General features: G+C 52.9%; 2 protein-coding genes across 2 annotated transcripts in view; both read left to right on the top strand.

Annotated features, from left to right (window-relative positions):
- The window catches only part of LOC309799281 (uncharacterized protein), a gene marked incomplete at its 5' end in the record, with an annotated part of 55,839 nt that overhangs the window by 20,563 nt on the left and 12,184 nt on the right, over positions 1-23,092 (top strand). The gene's annotated exons all lie outside the window — the stretch shown is intronic.
- On the top strand, positions 16-16,308 carry LOC309800883 (uncharacterized protein; the record flags this gene model as incomplete). The annotated part of the gene is made up of 4 exons (XM_082615191.1): positions 16-142; positions 173-628; positions 1,383-1,438; positions 15,972-16,308. The coding sequence occupies 4 exons, from the start codon at positions 16-18 to the stop codon at positions 16,194-16,196; spliced, it is 864 nt and encodes a 287-aa protein (XP_082471317.1). The 3' UTR covers positions 16,197-16,308.

Below are 23,092 nucleotides of genomic sequence, written 5' to 3'. Positions count from 1 at the left end.
CGGCAGCGGCGGCGGATGGGGAGCCCGCGAGCTGCCGGGCGGGGAGCCCAAGCCGCGCTGTCGCCGCGCAGGGAAGACTTGGCCAACACACTCACACACACATACTCACACACCCAGCCCGAGCGGGCGCTCGCGGCTAATCGTCAGCATGGCGCTGGGGCTCCTGCCTGAGCGCGGGCGGCAGCAGCGGCGACGCGAGAGCTGCTGAGCCCGGCCGAGCCCGGCCCAGCCGCCGGAGCCCGGAGGATCGCGCGGGGCTGTCGCCACCTGCCCGGAGGCTTTGAGCCCGCCCCCGCCCCCACCCGGCCCAGAGCCCACCCCTCGGCGTGGCCGACCCCGAGGGCAGCAGCCGGCTGGCAGCAGACGGCGAGGGAGGCGAGCGAGCGCGGCGCCGCGAGCGGGTTGCGGGCAGCGGGGGACGGCAAACTTTGCTGTTCGCCGCGCTTCCCCGGCCCGGCCCCTTCTCCCATCGCCAACGTCGCCACCCCACTTTCCTCCAACCCCGCACACCTCTCCCCACCCACCCCACCTCCCGTCGCTCCTCCTCGCTGCCTCGACTCTGCTCCGGGGAAAACTTCAGAGCGCCGGATCGCAGGCTCCCTGCTTACTCCCCGGCTGGGGATTTCAGGTCAGTGCCCGGAACACCTTTCCCCGCGGAGGCCGCGCGGGCTGGCGGGCGTGCGTGCGGCGGGCTGCAGTCGGCCCCCTCCCTCGGGGCCCAGACTAGCGGCGGGTGGCTCCTCTGACTCTCTGGCGTACCCCTCGAAGCTTGTGCCTCGCGCTTCACTTTGGCTGCTTTGCTCGCGTTCGTTTTTATTTCCTAGCTGTAAGTTATTAAAAATGCAGCCAACCTAAGCGGCCCGGCGTGGGCTTCGGGGAGGGAGGGGCGCGGCGGGGGGGTGGGCTGCCGCCCCCCTGGGGGCTGGGAGGAGAGCAGGGAGTTCGCGGATTGGAAGTTTGCAGGAAGTGTGTGCCTGTGTGCGCGGGAGCGCGGTCGTCGCTGAGTGCCGCGAGCCGGGCGGGGGGGGGCGGGGGGGTGAGCTGGGCTGGAAGCTGGGAAGCTCGGCTCGGCGTTAGCTCGTTAGCAGGAAGGGGAGGGCGGCGGGTTCCCGTCTGCTTTCTTTTTCGACTCGGGAAACAACTGTAAAAACCTCCAGCCGCCGCTGCCTCGTCTCACCTCTCCGGGGGCAGCTCGTTCTTGCTCGTGGAACGACGGCGTGTGCGTGCGCGAGGGTGTGTGTGGCGGGCGCCCCGGGCCGAGCCGAGCTCGACCTGACGCCGCTGCCGCGCGACTCGGGAGGGGAGTCCCGGTTTTTTGTTTTTTTTGGCTTTTTTTGGATTGCTCCAAAGCGTGAATCACATGGATTTTTAAAAAATACTAGGAAATCGAGCAGAGCGAGGGGTTCCGACTCGGCCCGCCCGCCAGCCAGCCAGTCAGGTCAGACGCTTTGTTTTGTAAATGTTCTTTAAAAATTTTAATCTGCCACCCTGGTCCACCCCCACCTTCCCCGCGACGTCGTGGGGTTGGTTTTAAGTTTAAGATCTACCCCCAGGGGTGGGGGTAGGGGGTAGATCGTGCGGGGGCGGGGGCGGCGGCGGGCGGGGGGGCGAGACCTGGGTCCTCCTCTGGGTAGCGTGGAGTCTGGTGGAAAGCCCTGTAGGGCGTGTGCGAGTCTGCGGCCGGAGGAAGTTGGTCCCACTCGGAGGGCGTGCGGCGCAGAGGCTGAGGGCGAAGAGGAACTTGCGCACCCGGGCGCGATCCTCGGCCGAGGCGGGGAGAGCGAGGCGCCGCTGCGCCGCGGGGCCCGCGCTCGGAGCAGGCGGGCGGCTGCGCTGCAGAGCCTCCGCCAACTAGGGGGCTCGGGGCGGCGGCGACGTGCTCCTGCTGTTGACCAAGCAAGCCCCGGGGCGCCGAGTGCGGAGTAGGGCGGCTCGAGGCACGCGTGGTCCCGGCGGGCTTCCCGCCGCCTGCACTCTCGAGTGGGCACGTCCCCGGGTCCCTGAGACGGCTGAACCTGGCCGCGTGTAGGCCGAAGCCGGGGCGAGGCTTAATTTGCAGTTAATGAATCTTTTCCAGAAAGTCCGCGATCTCCAGCTAGAGGCTGTGAGTGCCCGCGCGCGAGGGCGCGCGCCACCGGCGTCTAAAGGGTTGGGGGGTTGCGGGGATGGAAGAGCGAAGGAGGGGGGAGGGTTATGTGTATTTAAAAACAAACCTTAAAAAAAGAAACCAGCGCGCTTCAAATAGGTATTCGTACAGCCTCTTGTGTCTAGAGTAGACAGCTCAGGGTTTTAGCTGGGTTTTTTTGTTTGTTTGTTTCTTTTTTGAGAGAAGGCCAGAGGAGGGGTAGTGGTATTTGATTCTAGGGGTAGTCTCTGGAGAAAAATCCTTAAAATGACTTGGGAATAAAAACGAGGAGGAAATGGCCCACTCCAGAAGGTGGTGGGTGGTGAACGCAGACAGACTTGGGTATTTGTAGCCATCTGACACTTCCTGTGGCACTGGAAACGGACACCGCGGGCCGAAATCAACCCTTACGAGGTGTTGGATTCGGTTTGGCCAACAGAATTGCTTGTGTGGAAGGCATTTTAATTGTCGGCCTCCGAGACTCCTGTACGTGGACGCTTGGAAAATACATTTGCTTCTCGACCCTTCCCACTCCACCCCCGACCTGTTATCTGGTCTGGGCTTTGCAGTGTTGGTTCCCGTGTTTATTTGGGGCATGATTTCACCGCGAGGAGGAAGGGGGGAGATGGCGGTGATTAATATGCCGTCCAGGTCTAACCCGAGGCTGGCCTTTAGTGTGCGGGTTTACGCCGCCACTCACCGGGATTGCCTGGGGTAGTGGGGGGGCGCGCGCGGGGTTCGGGCGCCAGGCGCTCCGCGGGCAGGTCGGGGTTGGGGCTCGGACGGCCCCAGCGCTGTCCTTTGAGGTGCTGTCACCAGTAGGTGACTGAGAGTTAATTAGGAAGTGTTCTCCGGATCAATGGGCCGCACAGCTCATTGGCGATTCTCTCCAGCCCTTTGCAGGGCCAGCCGGGCCTGTGCCTCCCACACAGGCCGGGGCCCCGCGGCCCGGGCTGCGGAGAGCGCCTCTGGGAAGTGGGGAGGGATGGGCGGCGAGGGGCGACCGGGAGGCGAGTGTAACTTGGCCGGGCGGCGCGTTGCGTGCGGCGCCTCGAGGCCCGCGCAGCCCGCTCTTTCTTCCTGTTCTCGGTCGCCTCGACTGTGTCTTTAACTCGCTCCCGCTCGCGTCGCTGCCTGGCTGCTCCTCCCCGCCTCCCTCGCCTATCTCTTGTTCTCTAAGCACGACGCCTGTGCTCCCCGCCCAGTTTGGGATTAGACAAGATAAAAATAGGACTGCCCAGCGCGCAGAGCTGTGACTGTGCCCCGGCAGCCGGGCCGGCGGGAGCGCTGTGGGCCGGGGGCCGGGGCGGACCCGCTGTGCGCTCGGGGCAGCCCGAGCCCGTCGAGTCCCACCCCGACCCTGCAGGCGCGGTCACGCTCCAGCGTTCTGTCCGCCGGGAACCGTGCGGGCAGGGGGACCTGGGTAGGGTCTCCGCGCTCTCGCGGGTGTTGTTGATGTGCCTGTGATAGATGGGTCTAGACAGGCATGCAGGCTCCCTCCCGGCTGAAGAACGGGCCGCGGAGGCGGCGGCAGACTCCCGTGAGCGAGCGAGCCTTCGGGCCCAGCGACCAGGGTGGAGGGAAGGCTGCGAGGGTTTCTCTTAACCCTTTAAAGACGATAGGGAGAGTGGGGGTGGGGAGTGTAGTAGAAATTCCTGGAGGCAAAGTAGCCCCCTGGGGAGAGGAGGCGGGAGTCTGGGCTTAGGGTTTTCCTTTCTCTTCTGTGTATGCAATCTCACATCCTGGTACATTGGGCTCGATTCTTCGACGAACCAAACGCAGCTGCTAGGTGATCTAATTTGACCCGATACTTCTCACTGGGGAAGGTGTGAACACACACAGTGGGCACCCTCACTTAAGGAACTGAGTTGGGGAGATGCAGAGGTTAGACCTTACCGTTCGCAGCGGCCCAGTATGTGAAGGTCTGCTCAGAGCTTTAGTCAGTGGGGCCTGTGACCGAGAGTGTTGCCTACCAAAGACCCAAGCCTGAAATGCCTGTCCAGTGCGTACAGGTATGCGTCGGAGAGAGCAAAGGGGTCCTTGAGTTGTCTATGTAAATAAAAACACTTTTAACCATGAACTTGTGGAGAGTTCAAATAAGATTTGTGCAGGGAGGCAGCCTCCAAACAGGAGCTGGACAGAGATGTGTACAAGATCGGTCATTTGTATACACATCCATGGGGTCAACATTGAATGGGTCTAAAAATTTAATACAACTCTGCAGGCATTGGTCTCGTTCTTTCCCTGAGGTAGAAATTGGTGGGTGGGTTACCCTATAGAGAAATGAATCATTAGTCACACTCCTCTCTCCTTCCCCCTCCTCTTCCTTTTAGGGTTTGTAGTCTTAGGGGATCCTCTAGTTACATTAAACTGCAAACCCATATTGGTCTGGGAACGAGCCCCATTATAGGCAAAGCAAGAATGTAAGTCGTGGGGAGGTGTACGTGTTAGACAGGAATGCACAGATTAAGATGTGCGCCTGAATGACATGTGCTGAGACAAATCAAGACATTTGGGCTCTGGTGCCCACATGGAACAAGAGATACAGAAGAGAGAAAGAACTGGCCGCGAGGAATGTAAACATGGGTATGCAAATACTGAGACCTAGAGCGAGATTCTAGGAGAAAATCCCAGACTTTGTTGAGCTGGAAACTGGAGCAGAATTTCTGTAAGTTCATTCGAGAGACAAAAGCCCATTTAAAGGTGTGAAGAGGGTCACTTGGAAACACAAAAAGCATTCACATGCATACATCCATGCTTAGATACACAGGCTGAATGACAAAAACTCCTCATTGCCTGATGAAGATTTTCCTGCCCGGTGAGACAGAGCAGGGCACGGAAGTGTGGGCCACACAACCACGTTCGCACACTCATTCACTGGGAAATACTGTGTCTTCGGCTAGAGGGAAACTGAGGGCGACGGTGCCTAGCTAAGGGTGGATGGCCCTTGGTTACTAAGATTGCTTCTGGTTATAGTTTCTTCCCATCTAGAGTGGGGAAGAGAGTACGTCTTGAGCAGGTAGGAGGATTTCTGAAAGATTTTTGAGTTCTGGACCCTGAGAGGATGGATGGTGGAGGAAAAAGAGGAGTAGCTTTGCATTCTGGGTCGGAAGCAAGGGATGTTGCGCTCCTCTAAGCCCTGTTTGCTAAGGTGGCGCAGGGCCTAGTGAACCGAGAGAGACTGAACCGAAAGAAGTGCGAAGCTCGGCCTCTGGGCGGAATCAAGGGGAGGTATGCTTTCTTTCCCTTTTTCTTTCCCCCCTTGAGGAGACCGTGCGGGGACGGCCAGCGTAGGGAGGATTAGCAGGCGCCTCTGTGACCCCAGACGCGCGCGTAAACTCGGCTTGGGTTTGGTTTGCCCGCGGCGTCGGTTTGCCGCGGTCCCTCTTTGTCTGAGCCCAGCCGGGAATTCCAGCTTTTATGGGGAAGACCGCACTCGGGTGGAGCCCGCGCTGGGTCGGGCACGACAGCCGGGCCCGCGGGGCTGGGCAGGAGGCTCGCCGGCCTCCGAGCCGCCCGAACCCCAGGACGGTCCTCGGGAGTGCCCAGCAGCCCCGGCAATGCCACCTCGGTGGTTTCCTCGAGGGCGGCGGGCCCGGCAGACCCAGCCCGGCGGGGCGTGGGGCCTCACGGGTCCCCTTGGGCCGCCGTACCGCCCCTCTCCCCCTGGCCCCACCGCTCCCCCCCGCCAGCCCGAGGCCCAAAGGAGCTCTGAAGGCCCTTTGTTAAGCTCCAGGGTCACACCCGTGCCCCGGGGGCCGCGCAGGGGCGGGAGGACCTTCTCCTGGCTGGAGGCCTCCAGCCCTCGGCTCACACGGTTCGGGCCTGGAGGGGCCTCGCCCAGTCAGGGGGCCCGGCCCGACCGGGCTGCCTCGCCCGAGTGTACGGCCAGCAGGATTCCGTCTGTTTGCAAGGCTGGCTGCGCTGCCGGGGCCTAGATGGTGGCGCTGGCTTGAGAAGCAGCCGGGGCAGGAGTGGAAGGTCTTCTCAGGCCCCCCCCCGTGGCAGCCAAGCCGCCTGTGCCCCGAGCACTTGGCCGTGGACGTCTCCCAACCTCCAGCCCGGCCCGACGGCTTCCGCTGGTTGCCCCCCATGTGTTCCTCCGGAAGGGATAGCTGACTTTCTGTTGGATGGGAATTAACCAACGAACTTTTCCCCCCCGCAACGTTTCTGTAGAAGGCCCCCTTTCCCAGCGCAGGCTCATTTCCGCCGGCCCCTAGTCGAGGGTGTTGGAAATGGGGGGGGGCGTCCCCGCACTTTGTTATTTCTTAGAACCATGTCTCCCCGGCCAGCCATCGCCCCTCAGCACCCATGGGCTCCGGCGCCCCGTGATTAGACTAGCGGGGAAGTCCGCTAGGAGAAGATCCTGACAGCATAAAATAGAATTTGATCTAAAAGACAGTTTCCAGTATAATCTCATTATGCATCACAGACTCCCGGTGTTATTTTGTGGAAGGCGGACAATGATCAATTTACATTGACCCGGGGCTGGGCGAGCTTTTAGATGGTAATTGCCATATTGATTTGCATGCAAAAAGGAGACCTGCTAAAATTAAAGACCGGAAGCTACATGAAACTAAATTTATTGTCTAGGTGCAAACCAGAGGAACTACTACTGGGGGGAAGAGGGTGAGTCAGGTCAGGGTGCCAGGGGCAGAGCAGGTGAGAGGCCCAAGAGCTCCGGGAGGTCACAGATTTGGGAGCGATCTTTGCCCTGGTGATTTCAAAACGTGAGGGAGGGAGCTTGCTTAGGGTGTGGGGACCCAGCAGGGAAAAGTTATAAACAGGCACTATTGCATTGAAGGCACTGGGATCTTTTAATGCTAATAGTAACTGCGAGGGGGGAGGAGAGGTTTATAGGGTTATAGGGGTCTTCCTGCACCATTTCCGGCACCCCCCATTTCTATTGTTCTACCTGAGCGCTCATAACCGTGCCAAGGGCACCCAAATTCTTGCATCTGAAGAGTTAAATTTTTTTTAAAGACAGGCCTTAAACTTCCCCCGCCCCCCCTACCCCCGCGTCTGGTCTTTCGAAGAGAGCGAGAGTAGGGGGCGGTTCTGCAAGCCGCTGCGGGCAGGCCTGGACCTTTGGAGGCTGCGGGAGTTCCTCCCCGGACGCAGCAGCAGCCCCAGACTCGGCCGGACGCCGATCGCTTTGGGAAGCGGCTCGTTCCAGGTGGCCCAAGTGGCGGGGGCGGGGGAGGGTCTGCCGGGGCCAGGGACTCACGGTGCCCGGGGGCGGGGGTCACCTCCCTGGAGGTTGGAAGGGCCTGCACGGAGGGTGTGGAGGAGGGAAGGCGGGGGCTGGAAATCCTGTCCCAATCGGCGGTGATCGCCAAGGCCGGAAAGTTTAAAAAAGAGAGAAAGCCACTGGCTGCGAGCCAGGGGCTGCCGGGCCGCCGGGGCTGACTAGAGGGGTGAGGACCCGGCTCCGCCATCGCCTCGGTCCCTCCCGCTGCGGAGGCCCTGGCCTGCCCCGGGCGCTCCTGGAGCCATTTCACACATCCGGAGCCTCGGCCACTGGAGGAGCCACCCGTCCGGGGCCGGGAAGCCGCAGAGGCGGCTGAGTGTCCGGCGCTCCTGCCCGTTCCCCTTCCCACCGAGCTGAGCTGGAGACGGCCCTCGGTCGTGGAGCCTGTGGCGTCTGTGGCATCGGGTGTGGATGGTTCCCGGAGCTTCTGAAAGCCCGGGGCAGACCAGGAAATTGAAGATGGGGTGGGGAGGGGATGTTGAGCGCTGACCCTGCGCTGCTGGGATGAGAAGTTGGGGAGAGGAGAGATAACCCCAACCTCCGGCTTGTCTCGGGACTTGGCTTTTTGTGGGGACCCCCAGGAGTCCAGGAGGGTCCAGCATCTTGCAAGCCGCTTCCCCCTCAGTTGCCTCCCCAGCCCACTTTGGTCCCTGGGTTTTTCATTAAAGTCCTAGGAAAGGTAGATGTAGGCAGTCTTTCCAAAGGGCTTTTGCTCTGTCTAGATAATTTGATTTATTGCTTTATGTGGCAAAACTAGTGTGACAAGCCTTCTTCTAGTTCCAGGTGTCAGCACTTTTTATAGAGACCTAAGAGTAGCACCCACCTCCCACTGCCTGTTCTGGGCTCCTGGAGGAGGGGAAAGTGGAGCCTTGTTGGGAACCCCTGGCCTCACACCAGGGTGTTCCAGTGTAGGGAGATGGGTAGGATGTTGGCAGAAATTTCGAAAGACTTCACATGGACCAAGAGATTTCTGGGTGTAGGAGAAACTAGGGTGCGGGCTCCTCGTGAACCGAATTTCATAGGTGTTAAGTGCTATCCTTTTACTCTGTATTGGAGTACTAGGGCTAAGGAAGCCTTCCAAACTTCTTGGGGATTCTGGATGGCACAATTTGACCAATAATTGGCTCCTCTCCGCAACTCCAGGACTGAGTTTGACCGTGGCCCATTTTTACTAGCTGTGTGACCTTGGGGGCAGGTTATTTATGGCCTCTGAGCCTCAGTAAGTTTCTTCATTTGTAAGACTGGGAATAATTTTCCACCTTTAGGATCAAAGAATACTTGGCACATAGTAGGCCTGGAGGATTAGTAATTGCTTTGAATGACTGGTCAGATTCCTATAGGTTGCTTCTCCGTTCCCTGCTGCCCCTGAGATGCCCGCCCACCCCACCACCAAGACCTGCGTAGGCCAGTGTCTGGGGGCCAACCTGCAGGTTGAGCTCCCCTCCAAGGGTATTCCTGAGGCTATTCCTCCAGGTCTGCCTCCGTGGGTTCCTCTTTCCCTTTGTTACAGTTCTTTGCATTCTGGGCTTTAAAGGAATCCATATGAAAAGGCTGGGATTTTTTTTTCTCCCCCTAAGTGGGATCATTTATTAGGAATTAGGAATTGATTCCAGAACCGGTATCTAGGTGCTCTTTGGCAAGTCCTCCCATCATTCTTTCGGGGAGAGGGAACAGCAGCGGCTGGAGGGGAGAGACCTGGTGGGAAGAGGTGAAAGGGTCTGGCCCGCTGCAGAGGCCAGAGGTGCTGCGGTTTGTCTGATAGGGATTAAGTCTGGATGTTATGAGGTCTCAGTGTGGTTTTCAATAAAAGTCTGTCAGGGATTGCTTCTTTTCTATCGGTATGTATTTTAAAAAGTTACTAGCATGAGAAGAAAACCTGAATGGACCTGAATGGATCCAGGCCGGTAGTAAGCTACTGTGATCAGGTTTCCTACTAGACTCCCAGAGGGGAAGTCAGCGTTTGATTGAAGCTACACTTGGTTCTTGACTCTCTGGGGATGCCTGCTCTGAAACAGGAGCCCTCCCTTTCTCTCCTCCCCCCCACCCCCCTTTTCCCTTCTTCCCCTAAAAGCCTTTGTGCTGAAAGAGCTTCAGTAGGCATGAGTCCCTGGTACCTCTCTAAAGAATGCCTTTCAGCCTTTGCTGACATTGTTTTGTGAACAGTGGGTTTTACCAGGCCAGCAGTTTTCCCCCCATCTTAGCTCACTATTTTAGAGGTTCGAGTATGCCCAGGATGCGCCCAACTGCAGTGCTTTCCAGTGTGTGTAGCCAGGGCCTTGCCTGTAATCTGAAGACACCTTAACCTTTGCCCTAGGTGCCCCCACCGGGGGTGCGGGTGGTGAAGGTGGGGAGAGCAAGGACAGGGGATCGTTGTTGAGTGTCTGTTTGTTTTCTCCAGCCACAGAGGCAGAGGGGTGGAGTGGGGCGAGGCCGAGAGTACGTTCCAGCCTTGGGTCTGATTTAAAACTTGGTTTAATTGGAGAAACTCTTAGGCATTTAACAGTTCTGTACAAATGCAAACTTGAAATAGCTCTAGGCCTACGTCAATTAGGAAAGAATAAGTGAAGTACAGAGATGTCCAAACTATGTAAATCCTAGAGTTGTCTGCCCTCCCATAAACACATGACAAGTGCCAAGGCATTTCCAGTCAAAACACCCATGGAACCAGCAGCCTCCATCCTTTGTATTTATTATTTTATTAACAGCATTTTACACAGCATTTAACAAGCACAGCCTGCCTGCTTTCCACCACGGCTCTCAGCAGACTGAGGGGTGGAAAACAGATGGGGGTGGCGAGGAGTGGTCTCTAGAAGAGACTTCTAAGCTGGAGAAATCTCTTCAGATGGGCAAGGAAAAGGAACATTTGGGGTTCCTTTCTCCTGGCCCCAAAGAGAAGACAAAAGTAATGCTTTGGAGGAAGAAATCCCCTCTCCCTTCTCCGGAGGAAAGTTGTGCAGATGTGGTCTGTCTAGTTTCCACTTGGATTCCAGAAGGTGTGAAGCAGGGTCTGCTTTCCCAACACTCTGCCCATCCGTTACTGGTGCTTTTCAAAGAGTAAGTATTTGTCTGCTATCATTATTCTATATCCTGGTGGAAAGTTTATAACGAAAACTAATGCCTTTCTTAAGTCATAAAATGAGCCTTGTATGATTATTTAATTAAAATCTATTTAAGGACCGATTAGGCATGTAATTTGCACTAATAATGACGATTATGGAAATGTTCGACTTAACCAAAAATCATAAAAGGAGACATTTTGATCAGTGGGGCGACCAGGAAGGATTCAGGGAGTTGGACGGTTTTCTGAAACACACGAGGCTTTGGACTGCAGAAAGTGCCGGGCTGCCTAGCCTCTGGGACCAAGGTAGAGAGGGCTGCAGGACCCCAGTCCTGGCCGGGGCAGGCCGACCCACGCTTTGCTGAGCAGAGAAACCGACCCTGGGAGTCTGAACAACCTTTATTCCCAGCTGAGGAAATGGGGGAGGGGGCCTGGGAGGAGGAAACTCTGGGAGAGAGCTGATGAACCGCACAGAACTCTGCGCGAAATGGCTGTGTTCTCTTGCTTTAACAATCAGCAGCGACACACGCATTGCTGCCTCGGCTAGCCTTGGCTGGAGCCTGGAGGGGTGGGGGGAGGGGGGTCTCTTGTTCCGGAGAAACCTGCCAGCTGCTGGGCTTGGTGCGAAGGCAGACACAATGCTGCTGTTGTTGGTTTGATCTCTAACTGGATTGTTAGTCTGGCTTTAACTGTGTGGTGAGGGGGGAGTGTGAAGGCTGTTTACAGCGAGTGCAAATAATGTGACAGCTGTTGGCGCACGAGCAGCGCTGTGCCTCCTCGGCGCTCACACAAAGCGCGCACTGTGCAGGCCCGCGGAGAGCTGCAGAGGTGGCCGCCCCTTGCTGGCCCGGCAGCCCTCGGATGCGCTGCGAGAGAGCCCTCGGCGGCGGCATCCGCCCCCCCCCGCACCCCGCGACACGCATCTTTCTGGCTCCTGGGATCGTGGTGGACGTGCGCGCTGGTTGGTGTGTTGTGGTTTAGGGAACTTGTTAGGCAGAGGTGGCAGGAGAAGGCCTGCGGGGTCATGAGTGTCAACTGTCTGGAGGGGTTTGGCCGGGATCTGTTGACCTGGGGCCTCAGTGGCTTGTGACCGAGTTGTTAAGATTTGGGAAAATAACTTTCCGCCCTAAAGCAAGCCTGTTGGAAAGAATGTATTATTAACTGAAGGCTTTCTGGAAATTGCAGAGGCTCTGAAGGCCGTTGTTCTTCCTCTGAAATGGCCCTGTTATTCAGACAAGTTCAAGAGACGGGCGGCCGCTGTGTTCTATGCCCTCGGCCCTGTTTCCTGGATTGGAAACACAAGTGTGTAGGTTCAGGACCCGAAGGGGGGTGAATGGGGGTGGGGAGGGGTGCAAGTCGGCTTTTGATCACCCGCCTCCCTTTGCCTTCCCGGTTTTTAAGAGCGTGCTTGCCTTTCAGCTGCAGGACCAACGGTGCTGTCTTGAGGTCTGCCCACAGCGCCACCCACTCTGTGACTTAATCAACTAAATGCCCAGAGCCCGGCCTTCTCTGAGTTCCTGGTCCTCTGCCAGGCACTGCGGGGAGGCGCCAGGGTAGGAGGGAGAACAGTTGGTGGGTGGCAGCAATACCCCGCTGGGCCGGTCCAAGCTGGTGGGCTCAGGATGGTCCAGAAGATGGGCCTGCCCCTGGGCTGTCCTGGGGCAAGCTGGGTGTAAACACCACTCCCCCCAACCTCAAGGTTGAAGGCTTCCGCAGCCGTGGCCCCCGGGCTTTGGAGGATCATTTAGAGCTGACTTAATTCTATATCCTGCCCTTCTGTGTGACTTCGGCCCCTGAGTGTACAGCTTGCAGGATATCTGCAAATTATGGGTCCACCTCCGCCCCACCCTGCCCCCAGATCTACTCTCTGAGTTATAATGTGGACTTCTACATCTAGTTGGGTTCCCTAGTGGGGAGCTGGGAGATGCTTCTGGAATGATACATGAACTTCGGTGCCAGTTCTATAAATTGGTCTCTTTTTATAATGTGTGCCATTTTCTGTAGGAATGTTGCTTGCAAAACGAGTTTCGCCTTGGAGGAAAGGCGGAAAGATAAACAAGCCTGCAACGCCAAAGCGCTGGCAGTCTTTCCCTCCTTCCAGCTCTCTTAAAGCAGCCGGGCTGCATTTCCAGGATTAGACTCGTGCTTGTGAAGAGGGACTCTGGTTGGCTTTTTTTTCCCCCGAAGCAAATGCAAATCAGAGAAAAATAATTTTCTTTCAACGATATGCAACGTATTAGTCACTTGTTATCGTGCTCCGAGGCAGGCCTCATTTGCGCGTCTGCCAGCTCGCTCACATCTGCTCGGCGCTGTTTGGGGCATTTTAACCTTGGTGGTGTCGTGTCTGGTCCCACGGATCAAGGAGGAGTAATTAAGCTCTGAACAGCTAGAAGAATTCACGGGCCCCCACGTCTACCGCAGTTTTCCCACAGCTTTGTTTGGGGTGTTCCGGGTTCCAAGATGAACAGACGTGGGGTTCCTGTTGTTCCTCGTACAGAAAGTGGGAGCCCCTGTCCTCCTCTGACCCTCATCCCCAGCCTTCCCAGGACTCCCAGGCTGCACACAATCAGCAGGGAAGCCGGGTGCAGATCACAGGACCCTGTGTTTTATGCATCTTTTATTCGTAAAAGGTTCCTTTGTGCTTCCTGTGTGTACTAATGATAGCTGTCGTTAATAGCTTTCTGGTATAGCTTGTTCCTTGTGGGGGGAGGAGTTTGCAGTGAGTTCACTTTATTTCTACAAAGCCCTGATGGAGGCTGCAGTGCAGTGACACCCCCTCTAGAGTCGTGGTCTATGGATCGTTTATTCTGGATTTGTTTCCAGGTTGTGTAGACTCCAAGTGGGATCCCAGCCTGTAGGGACCAGACCCGAGGGGGTGTGGAGGGTGGGTGGGCGGGGAGGAGAGGAGTAAGGTCGATTAATTGCATTCAACCTAGGTTTCCTGTCCTGGGCTGCTGCCTCCTGTTGAGGGACACCAGCTTCCAAATGGGGCCCCCTCTTGCATACACGCGTGGTTGTGTGTGGCACAACCGTGAAAGAAAGTGAAAGGAACAAAAAGCCGAGGCCTGGCGTCGGGGCGGGGGGGAGGGGAAGTGTCTGAGGTTGGTCCAAGAGCTGACGGGGGGCCACGGCTGTGTTTTTGGGAAAGGGTGTGTGTGGCGGGCAGCCCCGGTTTGGCAGCGGCTCTCCCGGTCGATCCTTGCTGGTGGCCCCCTCCCCAAGCCCCCGAGCCCCCTTTTACAGTTGGCTACACCTGGCTTGCATCTTTGAATCGGGGAAGGTGGGGGAGGCGTCCACGGAGAGAACACTCCAGACTGGCCGAAGGGAGCGCAGGACGATGGGCCGGAGCGGTCTCCAGTCAGTGCCCACTCCCCTGGGGCGCGCCGCCGCACATCCTGGGTTCTCCGTGCGCGCACCCAAAGTTGCTTTTTGTCAGATTCAGCGGCAGGCGCCTGGGAAGGGGGAGCCCAGAGGAGCGCGCGGGGGGGCGTGAGCTGGGGTCGGGGGCTGGCCGAGAGAGCCGGGGGTCCTGGAAGGTCGGGCGGGGGGTGCGTGTGCGGGGTTGGCCCCGCGCGGGGACCTGGCGGAGGAGGGGCGAGGAGCCTGCGGCAGCGCGGGTGTGTGTGGTGGGAGAGAAAATCCCTTTGTTGCCGACCGATCCGTGCTCGGGGCTGAGGCGGGGGAGGGGGCGCCCCTCCCCCACTCGCCGCCGCCGCTGCGGGCCAAGTTCACTCCCGACTGACCCGAGTGGCTCGCGGCGCTATCCTGGCGCCCTGGGAGGAGGCAGGGAAGGTTCTGGTTGCTCAAAAGGTCAGGGCCAGCCGCGTGAGTTTCCCGTGCCCCACCCCGTCACACCCGCACTCCTGCTCCGCAGCTCTGTTACTAATGCAAAACTTGGGTCGTGAGTGGGGACGCCTCTGGAGGCGGCGACAGCCATGACTTGGAGTGTGCCAAGAGTCAGCGCCTGGGCAGGCTGGATCACTCCTCCCACCTCCCACTCCCCCCCAGCACCCATGCCCGGCTGCAGGACCCAGTCGGGCGACCTCCTTCAGCCACACCCCAGGAAGCCCGCGACCCTCCCCCCGACCTGGGGGCATCCTTGGGGTTCCCCTCTCCCCACTGCTACACATACTGGGGAAAACATCCCAGGAGGACTTGCCCCAACGCTGCACACCCTGGACCGCTTTTTCTCATCTCCCACCTCCTCGCGGCCCCCAGTGCTAAAATAGGAACTTCTTCATCCCTCCCTTCCTTGACGCCAGTAGAGAAGTGCCTGTGTGTGACTCAGTCTGCGCTTGGAGCAGTCCCAGGAAGGGCTCCCGTGCCATCAGTTTTGGGCTTCCATGAAAGCCACACACTCTGCAGAAGGTCACCCCTCCCTGGTCCCCTCTGTGTCCCTGCCTCAGCCTTCCCTCTGCCGCAAGGAAACTATGTAGCCATTCTGGGGTTTGTTTGTTACGTAGAATGTTTAGTGGAGTCAGATGCTGTTTAATGGGTTAGATGTGGCCTGCACCAGCTATTGCCAGGCAGAACTCAAGTCCATAGTGCAGTTTAATCCTCTGGAAAACACGGTGCCAAAGATTTACAGATGAGGGGGTCAAAGTTGAAGAGGTCCGGCCACCTGCCCAGAGACACGCCGTGGATGAGAGTGGGGGCTGGGAGGCTGTGGTGACTGCGCGCGCGCGCGCGTGTCCTCCACAGAGAACCAGCCGTGCCCGTGCAGTGAGAGACACCCCTTCCCCGAGAGGTCCCCAGCCTACAGAGGACCGTGGCACATGGCATGCTGGCTGGGAGCCCTGCCGTCTGCCCGGCCTTCTGAGCCGGAAGCTCCCCAAAACCCGTCCAGGTCTTCTTGGCCACTAACTGGATAAGTGCCTGATGCGGCATGGGGTGCCTAGAGAGTGAGGCCCTAGGAAGGGGCACCGTTAGTATTGGAGTGGAGTTGGGATGGTTTGGTGGCGCTGCTTCCCATTCCGTCGCTGTCACTTGACAAGCGTGCTGTGCAGACTTGAACCAATCCATCAGCGCCTCAAGGGCGGAGGCAGTGGAAAGTGGCCCGGTGCCAGGAGGAGCTGGGGTGGAGAGAAAGGAGAGGTGGCAGGAGTGGCCTGGTGCTGCCTTCCTCCCTGCGCTCACGCCAGCCTCTCACGGCCACTGCTCCTTCCTTTGCAATCTGTTTGTTGCCTGCCAAGGGAAGTCGCCTTTAAAGAAAAAAAACAAAACAAACGTTCTCTCCTTCTCCTCATTCCATAATGGTGTCTTCATGGCAGGAATCGGCAGAACGGTGGTGGGTACAGCTGGGGACCCGTGTGCCCCCTCGTGTCTTTTCACAGAGGGCCAAAGTGCCCTCGCTCAGGGATGCCGAGGTTGGGGGGACAGCTCCTAATCTTGGTCCCTCTGACCTCTTTCTGCCAATCAGGCTCTTCTCCCCAGCGTCCAGGCCAAGCTCGGATGCTAATCATAACTCTTGGCTCCCGGACCAGATGACTGCCCAAGTCTGTCGAGGGAGACTCAAGCTCTCCTGTGCTTGCCCCTAGGGCCAGACCGAAAGCCGGAGACCACGCGGCGAGTCTGCGTTTTGCAAGCCGGGTCTCTCCCAGAACTGGGTGTTCAGCGGGCAGCCACCACAATTCCTGGTCTGTTCTTCAGAAACCAGACCCTCCTCCGTCTCCCCGGCTGACCCCTTCTCTTGGCCACCTTCCCTCTTCATCCCTATCCCACATCCTTGCCCCCTTCTCTCCACTGCTGGAAAAAAGGGTTAAAACCCAGAGCCAAGGTGTAGCTTAGCAGCTCCCACTGGAAACAGGTTGGTGCTTGTAAAGTGCTTTTCATGACTGACTTCACACATCTTGGCACTTCCAGAAGCATCACCCACCTGTGGAAGAAAGGGGGGGGGTAGTTGAGAAATAAGGGCAGATGAGCCTCTTATATACAGCAGCAAAGCGCCTGCTCTGTCTGTCATCTAAATCACGTCATTTGCCCCCTGCAGCATGACCCACAGCCAAGGGTCAGGGAAGTCACTTTTGAAGAACTTTTCCTTGGAGGTTAAAAAAAAGAAGAAGAAGAAGAAGGAAGTAAGAAAGACCCCCAACTATTTCAATAGCCGCTTCTAGAAGAGGAATGGGGTGAGCGTGGCAGTGTCTCTGACCCTATCTCTGTGTCCCTTGTGCCCAAGATCCCCTTAGTTAGTTCTACATCCCAGAGAGATGGGGGGTGGGCCCGTTTTTCAGTGATGGTGGGGTGTACGCAGTATGGCCTTTGCCCAGGATGAGGGTGTTCCTGCCCAGGATTTGGGCTGTCACTCTGGAGAAGGGCCTCACGCCAGGCAGGGCCCCCAGCTCCTTGGCCCTTTCCGCTCAGGTCCACCTTTGGCCTGGAACCTGAAGAGTTAAAAGTCTTTAGCTCGTTGCAATGGAATTATGGCTGGCAGTGGCGCCGCTGTTTGTTCAACAGCCTCCAATTTTAAACAGTTCACAAAAAGTTCATGGGGCAGCTAAAGATTATAAGTGTGTGGGGGGGTGTAGTCAGCAGGATCCAGTACTGAGCCTTGCCCCTCCTCCTCTTGTTTCTTCACGGCCAGCCCCCCGCCCCGCCCCGCCCCGCCCCCACTCCCGTGACACTGGACCACGCTCAGGGGCCTCAACCCTCCATCTGAACCTGTGCACGTAAGAACACTTCATCCTGACACTGGGTGTTATTTATCTGTGCGGCGTTAATATTGAAAACCCCACCAGACAAGACCTGGAAGGGCGGGGAGAGGCTTTGAAAGCACCCCGTGGTCCCAGGTGTCTCTAAACTGCATTCCCCTCTCATGCTAAGTCCAGGCCGCCCTTTCTAAAGAAAAGCCCTTTCAAGGGAAGGCGGCTGCTGGCCCTTTTTGAGGGGAGGGGAGGGGGCTCAGTAGGATGATTGTGGCAGCGGCCTTTCTGTTTCCTCAGTCAGGTGCTCAGAGGTCCTTGTCCCAAGGTGACAACTAAAGGAGACATGTAAGAGGCACTTGTGTAAGTTTTGAAGACTGGAGCACCAGAAGATTGGGGCTTCGAGGGCACACATGCTTCGTCCCTCATCCTTTTCTTAAGGGTTTGATGGAGTGACCCTTTGGCTTCTGGTATAATGTCCAAATTTCATCATGACACCCAGCCAGGGGGTGGCATGGTGTGGTCCTCCCGCTGCAGCCACGGCCAGGACACTTGCACCGAGGAATGTTGCTCCTCCACCTTTTAGATGAGGCTTCCCTGGACATCTTCCTTTTGGTCTTCCTTTTGTTAGAAGGGGCTGCAGGGGTTAGGGAGGGGACACTTTGTTGAACGTGCCTTGTGGTCGGCCCTGCACTAGTGGTGGCCTGCCCCCAACTTGATTTGTATGTTCGAAACACGGAAGAACAGCCCGTGAGCCCCCCACAGAACCTTCCTTGATGCCCAAGTCCATCTGAGTCCACCTTTTCGGGGCGCTGTGGCCAGCCACTGGAAATGCCCCAGTCTGTCTAAAGAAGGGGACGCTTCCTAAAGAAATAGCTTCTCTAGAATCCCACCAGGCCGGACACAACTGGGAGATCCCTGCCTCTCCTCCAGCTTCATCGTTGAACTCTAACTACGCGCCGTGTGTCTGCGGCGTGGGGCTCTTGATGAACAGATGGTGTTCTCTTCTGTATACGGGCCGACGGGGGATGCTGGTGGACAAAAGCCTGTGTTAGGACAAAGAAATGCAGAGGGATAGCCTGGCTGGCTTTGGGATTCATAACATATCTTTGGGCTCATAACATATCTAACAAGATATAGCAATCTTTTTTGATTTTTTTGAAGTTTAAACAAATAGTGTACTCTGCATGAATTTTGTCTTTCAACTGAATCATTCTACTGTGGGATTTATGATGCTATAGTACTAGTTTACGAAGAAAGTGTAGTAGGCTTCACATATCTCCATATCTTATATTGATGGCATTTAAATTCTAATACCAAACTGTTATTGTTTCATGAACTAGGAGAAAATTGTGCTGATAACAAGCAGGAGAAGCTGGCAGAAACAATAGATTTTCTACTCTTTGCTTTCTATTGTTTGTAAGCCTAGTTACCCTAGTTGGCCAGTTAATGACAACACATAATGAAATTTTCCTGACTGCTAATTAATTAGCTCTAATTTCACTAGTTTTGTTACTGGTAAGGCTTCCACTAATTCTGTGTGTGAATGTCTTCTTACCCTACTCATCCTATTTTCCTCTCTGAGCTTCCTCATATGTAGAGAACCCATTTGATTGACTTAAGAGTCAGAAGATACTTATAATCAGAGAAAAAGCAAAAAAGAATGACTATAATGCCAACTAGTATAACTATTAATTAGAACTTATGTTTTGAGGATTTTCAGACAGAAGAGGGATAGAAATGATAATAGTTTAGTTTTAGGAAAGCTGTAGTACACAAATAGAACCCCAAATCACACCACAGATAAGTTTCCAGGAATTTAATATATCTGATATACACTCAATTTGTGCCCATGAATGGTGAGCAACTAGAAGTAAAGGAGAATCACATAGTTATATTTCTGGACAAATCAGGTTATCAGAATGATGCAATAATGACACTTCTTAGGCTTTCTTATTTACTACGCTAAATGTTAAATGAGATTCCTGAGTAAAAGCATTACAATGACTTCAGCATTGTGGGACATGAAACACAGTGAGAACTCAGAGCAGGGAAGGAAATGAGTCAGGTAAGCAGGAAAAAGAATTGAAAGAGCTGAAAGATGTATTACTTGGCTGTCAGGTGTTAGGAGAGTTTATTTGTGCTTTTTCTTAATCTTCATAACGCTCTTGTCAGAATGGTAGTAACATACCCACTTTTTTAGATGAGCGACCTTTAACTGTAGGTTGCACTTGATTGTCTGCCAGGTTTTCAAGTCTGTGATGGGGACAGTAATGTCAGAAATTTCAATCCCAGTCAAATCAAGACCTGGTAGAAACACCATTAAGGAAGTGCATAGTTTTGACCCAAATTTAACCACATTAAAATGTTGTTCTTTCTTCTCCAGGATGATAGTCTGTATTTCAAGAAGAATTCTAATTCTTGCCCCATAACAATTTCTCTGAGTTCTTTGTGCCAACTAAAGCCTTTGATTGATTTTCATATTAGCAAAGCCCTGGAATTCTATGCAAAATGCTATGAATAGTTATCTACCTATCTAATTATTTTTAGCAAAAGGATGCAGAGCCGTTATCAGAGTCTCAAAACTCAATCAGATTATCTAAGAGTTTACATTAAATGAGGTAATGAATGCCCTTTCTGGATCCAAACATTATAATATTTTTAATCCTTACCGTGGTCCCTGAAATGTCTATTATCTCTAATTATCAGTAAGGGAACTGAGGCGTCGTAAAGTCTAAGTAAGTGAGAGGTCTGGAATTCAAATCCAGGTCAGTTTCAGTCTTGAACACCACTAATTCTATAGCCTACACTGCATTCTATACTCTCACTGTAGATAATCAATAAATGTTCATGTATTTCCTTTACCCCAGTTGGGGACAAAGAACATGGGTGTGTGAAAGTACAGGTTAGTTTTAATGTAAATGATATAACAAGAATGCTAGTCAGCAGGTACGGAATATTCATATTGTGCTAGGAGTTGAGCATTAAGTACTTTACAGGCATTCTTTTATTTAAAATCTCATATATATAATACCTAACTTAGGAAGTAGGTAATATAAATGTGCCAAGGTGATTGAAATAACGTGGTCACGTACAGGCAATGAAACTGGGAAGGAGTTTTCTGGGCTGATGGTTGAATTTTGGCCAAGACATTAAGGGGAGAAGGGATGAGCACTGGTGGGGAGACTGAAAACTTATTCATCGTAGGGAGAAAGCACTGGTGGAAGCATTGTACTGCTTGCTTAAGAACTGTTACCCTCATAACCCCAAAACTGAGGTTTTGCTGAAAGCTGAAGGCAGATTTCTTGCAGTGTGAAAAAGAATTTACTGATATCTCTTCATCTCTTCACGTTTGAACACGACTGTTATGCAGATTTGTTGAAATGACTCAAGTTCTCTTTCAGATCTGGACTAAATGTCTGTATCACAGCATTAGGGCCTATGAAGCAGCATTTGCAAGCCCATACTCACCTCCCCCCTTTTTAGTGTTTTGCACTCTGGAAAAGCAAACAACAGCAACAACAATATCTTATTTCCCTTTATCTATAGTTATTATTAATCTTGTCAGGAAACCCAATTTGATATATTTATGCTAAAATATAAATGACATTTTTCCAGTTTTATTGAGATTTAATTGATATATAATATTGTATCTGTCCAAGGTGTACAATGTGATGATTGATATATATATGTATAGTGTGAAATGACTACCACAATATGTTTAGTTAACCTTAATTCACATAATTACAAATTTTATTTTTGTGATGAGAACTTTCAAGATCTACTCTCTTAGCAACTTTCAAACGTGTAAAATATGGTATTGTTAACTGTAGTGACCAAGCTGTACATGACATCACCATTACTCACTTATCTTATAACTAGAAGTTTTTATCTTTTGATCATCTTCACTCATTTTCCTCACCTCCAACCCCCAGCTCTGGCAACCATCATTCCATTCTTTCTATCATGAGTTCAGTATTTTAGATTTCACATATGAGATCATAAAGTATTTATCTTTCTCTGTCTGACATTTCATTTAGCATAATGCCTCCCAAATCCACCCATGTGGTCACAAATAGCCAGATTTCCTTCTTTATCATGGCTGAATAATAGTAGGTTGTATGCACCCCATTTTCTTCATCCATTCATCCACAAAAAAAACACTGAGGATGTTTCCATGTCTTGGCTACTGTATTGGGTTGGCCAGAAAGTTCATACAGTTAATGAACACACTGTTCAATAAAACTTGGTGAAAATGAAAATTGTGTCTTTTATTTTTACTTAAAATAAATCTTTGATAAAGCCAGCTAGGCATCCCTTTGAGTAATGACTTATATCATGTTGAAATATTTTAAACATATGAACAGTAATAGCTTAAATGACAAATGTTACTAATATTGACACAATTGATCAAGGAGAATATGTTAGAATATGTTAAAATGCAGATGGACAGTGAAAGAAAAAATATAACTTTTAACTAAATATTGTCTTGATATTTAGACCATTGGTTAACAACATGCTAACAGGTTTCATCCATTTCAAGAAAGCAGAATATTTGCAGATCACTTTAACATTTACTAGGTATGTTCTCAGTCTGGAAGGATATATTTCATTTACATGTGTCATTTTATTTAACCCCATCCCTCTGTAGTAGATAGTGTTATCCTTATTTGCAGATAGGAAACAGGCTCAGAAAGATGAAGAATGTTACCTAATTCTAGTAGGTAGCCAAACCTAAACTGATCTAATTCCAGGGCACAGCTCTTTCTGACACGTCAGTGTGGGTCTTTATCTCTTTGAGAATTGTTGAACATTAAAAGCCTTCTTCCAGGTAAATGCATAAAGAAACAACATGAGCAATGATATAACAATACAAGTCTCACTAAATAATTGGTGTGTTTGGCCTTGCTTTTGCTGACAGATCTTTTGCAAAATTGCTTTTCTCTGAGATAGTGGACTTTAAATATTTTCTTTGAAGACTTTCCTAAACTATACCTATCAGAAAGCTACTTTGCTTTAAGGCTAAAGAAAAATGAAAGCTTACTTAACTACACTTAGGTGCCAGGGTCATACTATGAACTCTACACCTACCAGGATGCACGCTAAGATAGGGTGGCTCCACAAACTGTCCATAGTACTGTGATTTCTTTCTGATACTTTGAAGTAGAAATAATTTAATAACTATTCACAAAAGAGAGAAACACTGTTTCTTGGTCCTCAATATCATACTGCTGTAGGCTAATTCTCTCTTGTTACCCCTTAGTATAGAGAGTGTGTTTTGGGGACCCTCCTTCACAATCTTCTCCATTCCAAGAGCATCTTACATAAATCCAGGACTTCTCAAGCAGCCAGTTTTGCCAGATGGTCTTAGGGTTGGTCGTACCCATATATGTATAATCCTGAACTTCTCAAGTAAGGTCCTTATAGAGCATAATGGCTAAGAGAATTGGTGCTGATACCAGACCTGAGTCCAAATACTGCCTATGCCCCTAACTAGCTGTGTAACCTTGGAGAAGTAACTTAAGCCCCTTAAACGGATTAGATTTCTCACCCGGAAAATGATATGATAAATGCATCTACCCTATATGGTTAGTGTGTAAATTAATGTAACTTGAGATGGTGCATGTTAAGCATTAGCACAGTGCCTGTCTCTTGTTAGTAATACCTGCTTTTATTATTAATTATTCTCTATATTCCCAGGTTCAGCAAGGTGCCTAACATATAATAGTTGTTCAGCAAATATTTACTGGATTGAACGAGCTCTGAAATTTAAGCATTGGGTCAACAGCAAAGTAGTCACCCCACCATCATTTCTCCCACAGAAAGGGAGAATAGATGGAAGCCAGCCATCATACTTTCTTTTCTTATACTAAACTTCCCATCCAGCCCCAGCAATAAAATAATCTTCCTGAACCCCAACAATTTCGAGAATTTTTCAAATCACACTATTTGAAAATAGTTGGGTTTCCCTAATCTAATATGTCCCAGGACCCCAAGGTCACCAAGCTTATATTAATGAA

The sequence above is a fragment of the Mesoplodon mirus genome, assembly GCF_964341445.2.
Source record: "Mesoplodon mirus genome assembly, chromosome: 3".
Taxonomy (NCBI): Eukaryota; Metazoa; Chordata; class Mammalia; order Artiodactyla; family Ziphiidae; genus Mesoplodon; species Mesoplodon mirus.
The sequence above is the reverse complement of the archived record's forward strand: the minus strand, read 5'-3'. Positions and strand labels throughout refer to the sequence as shown.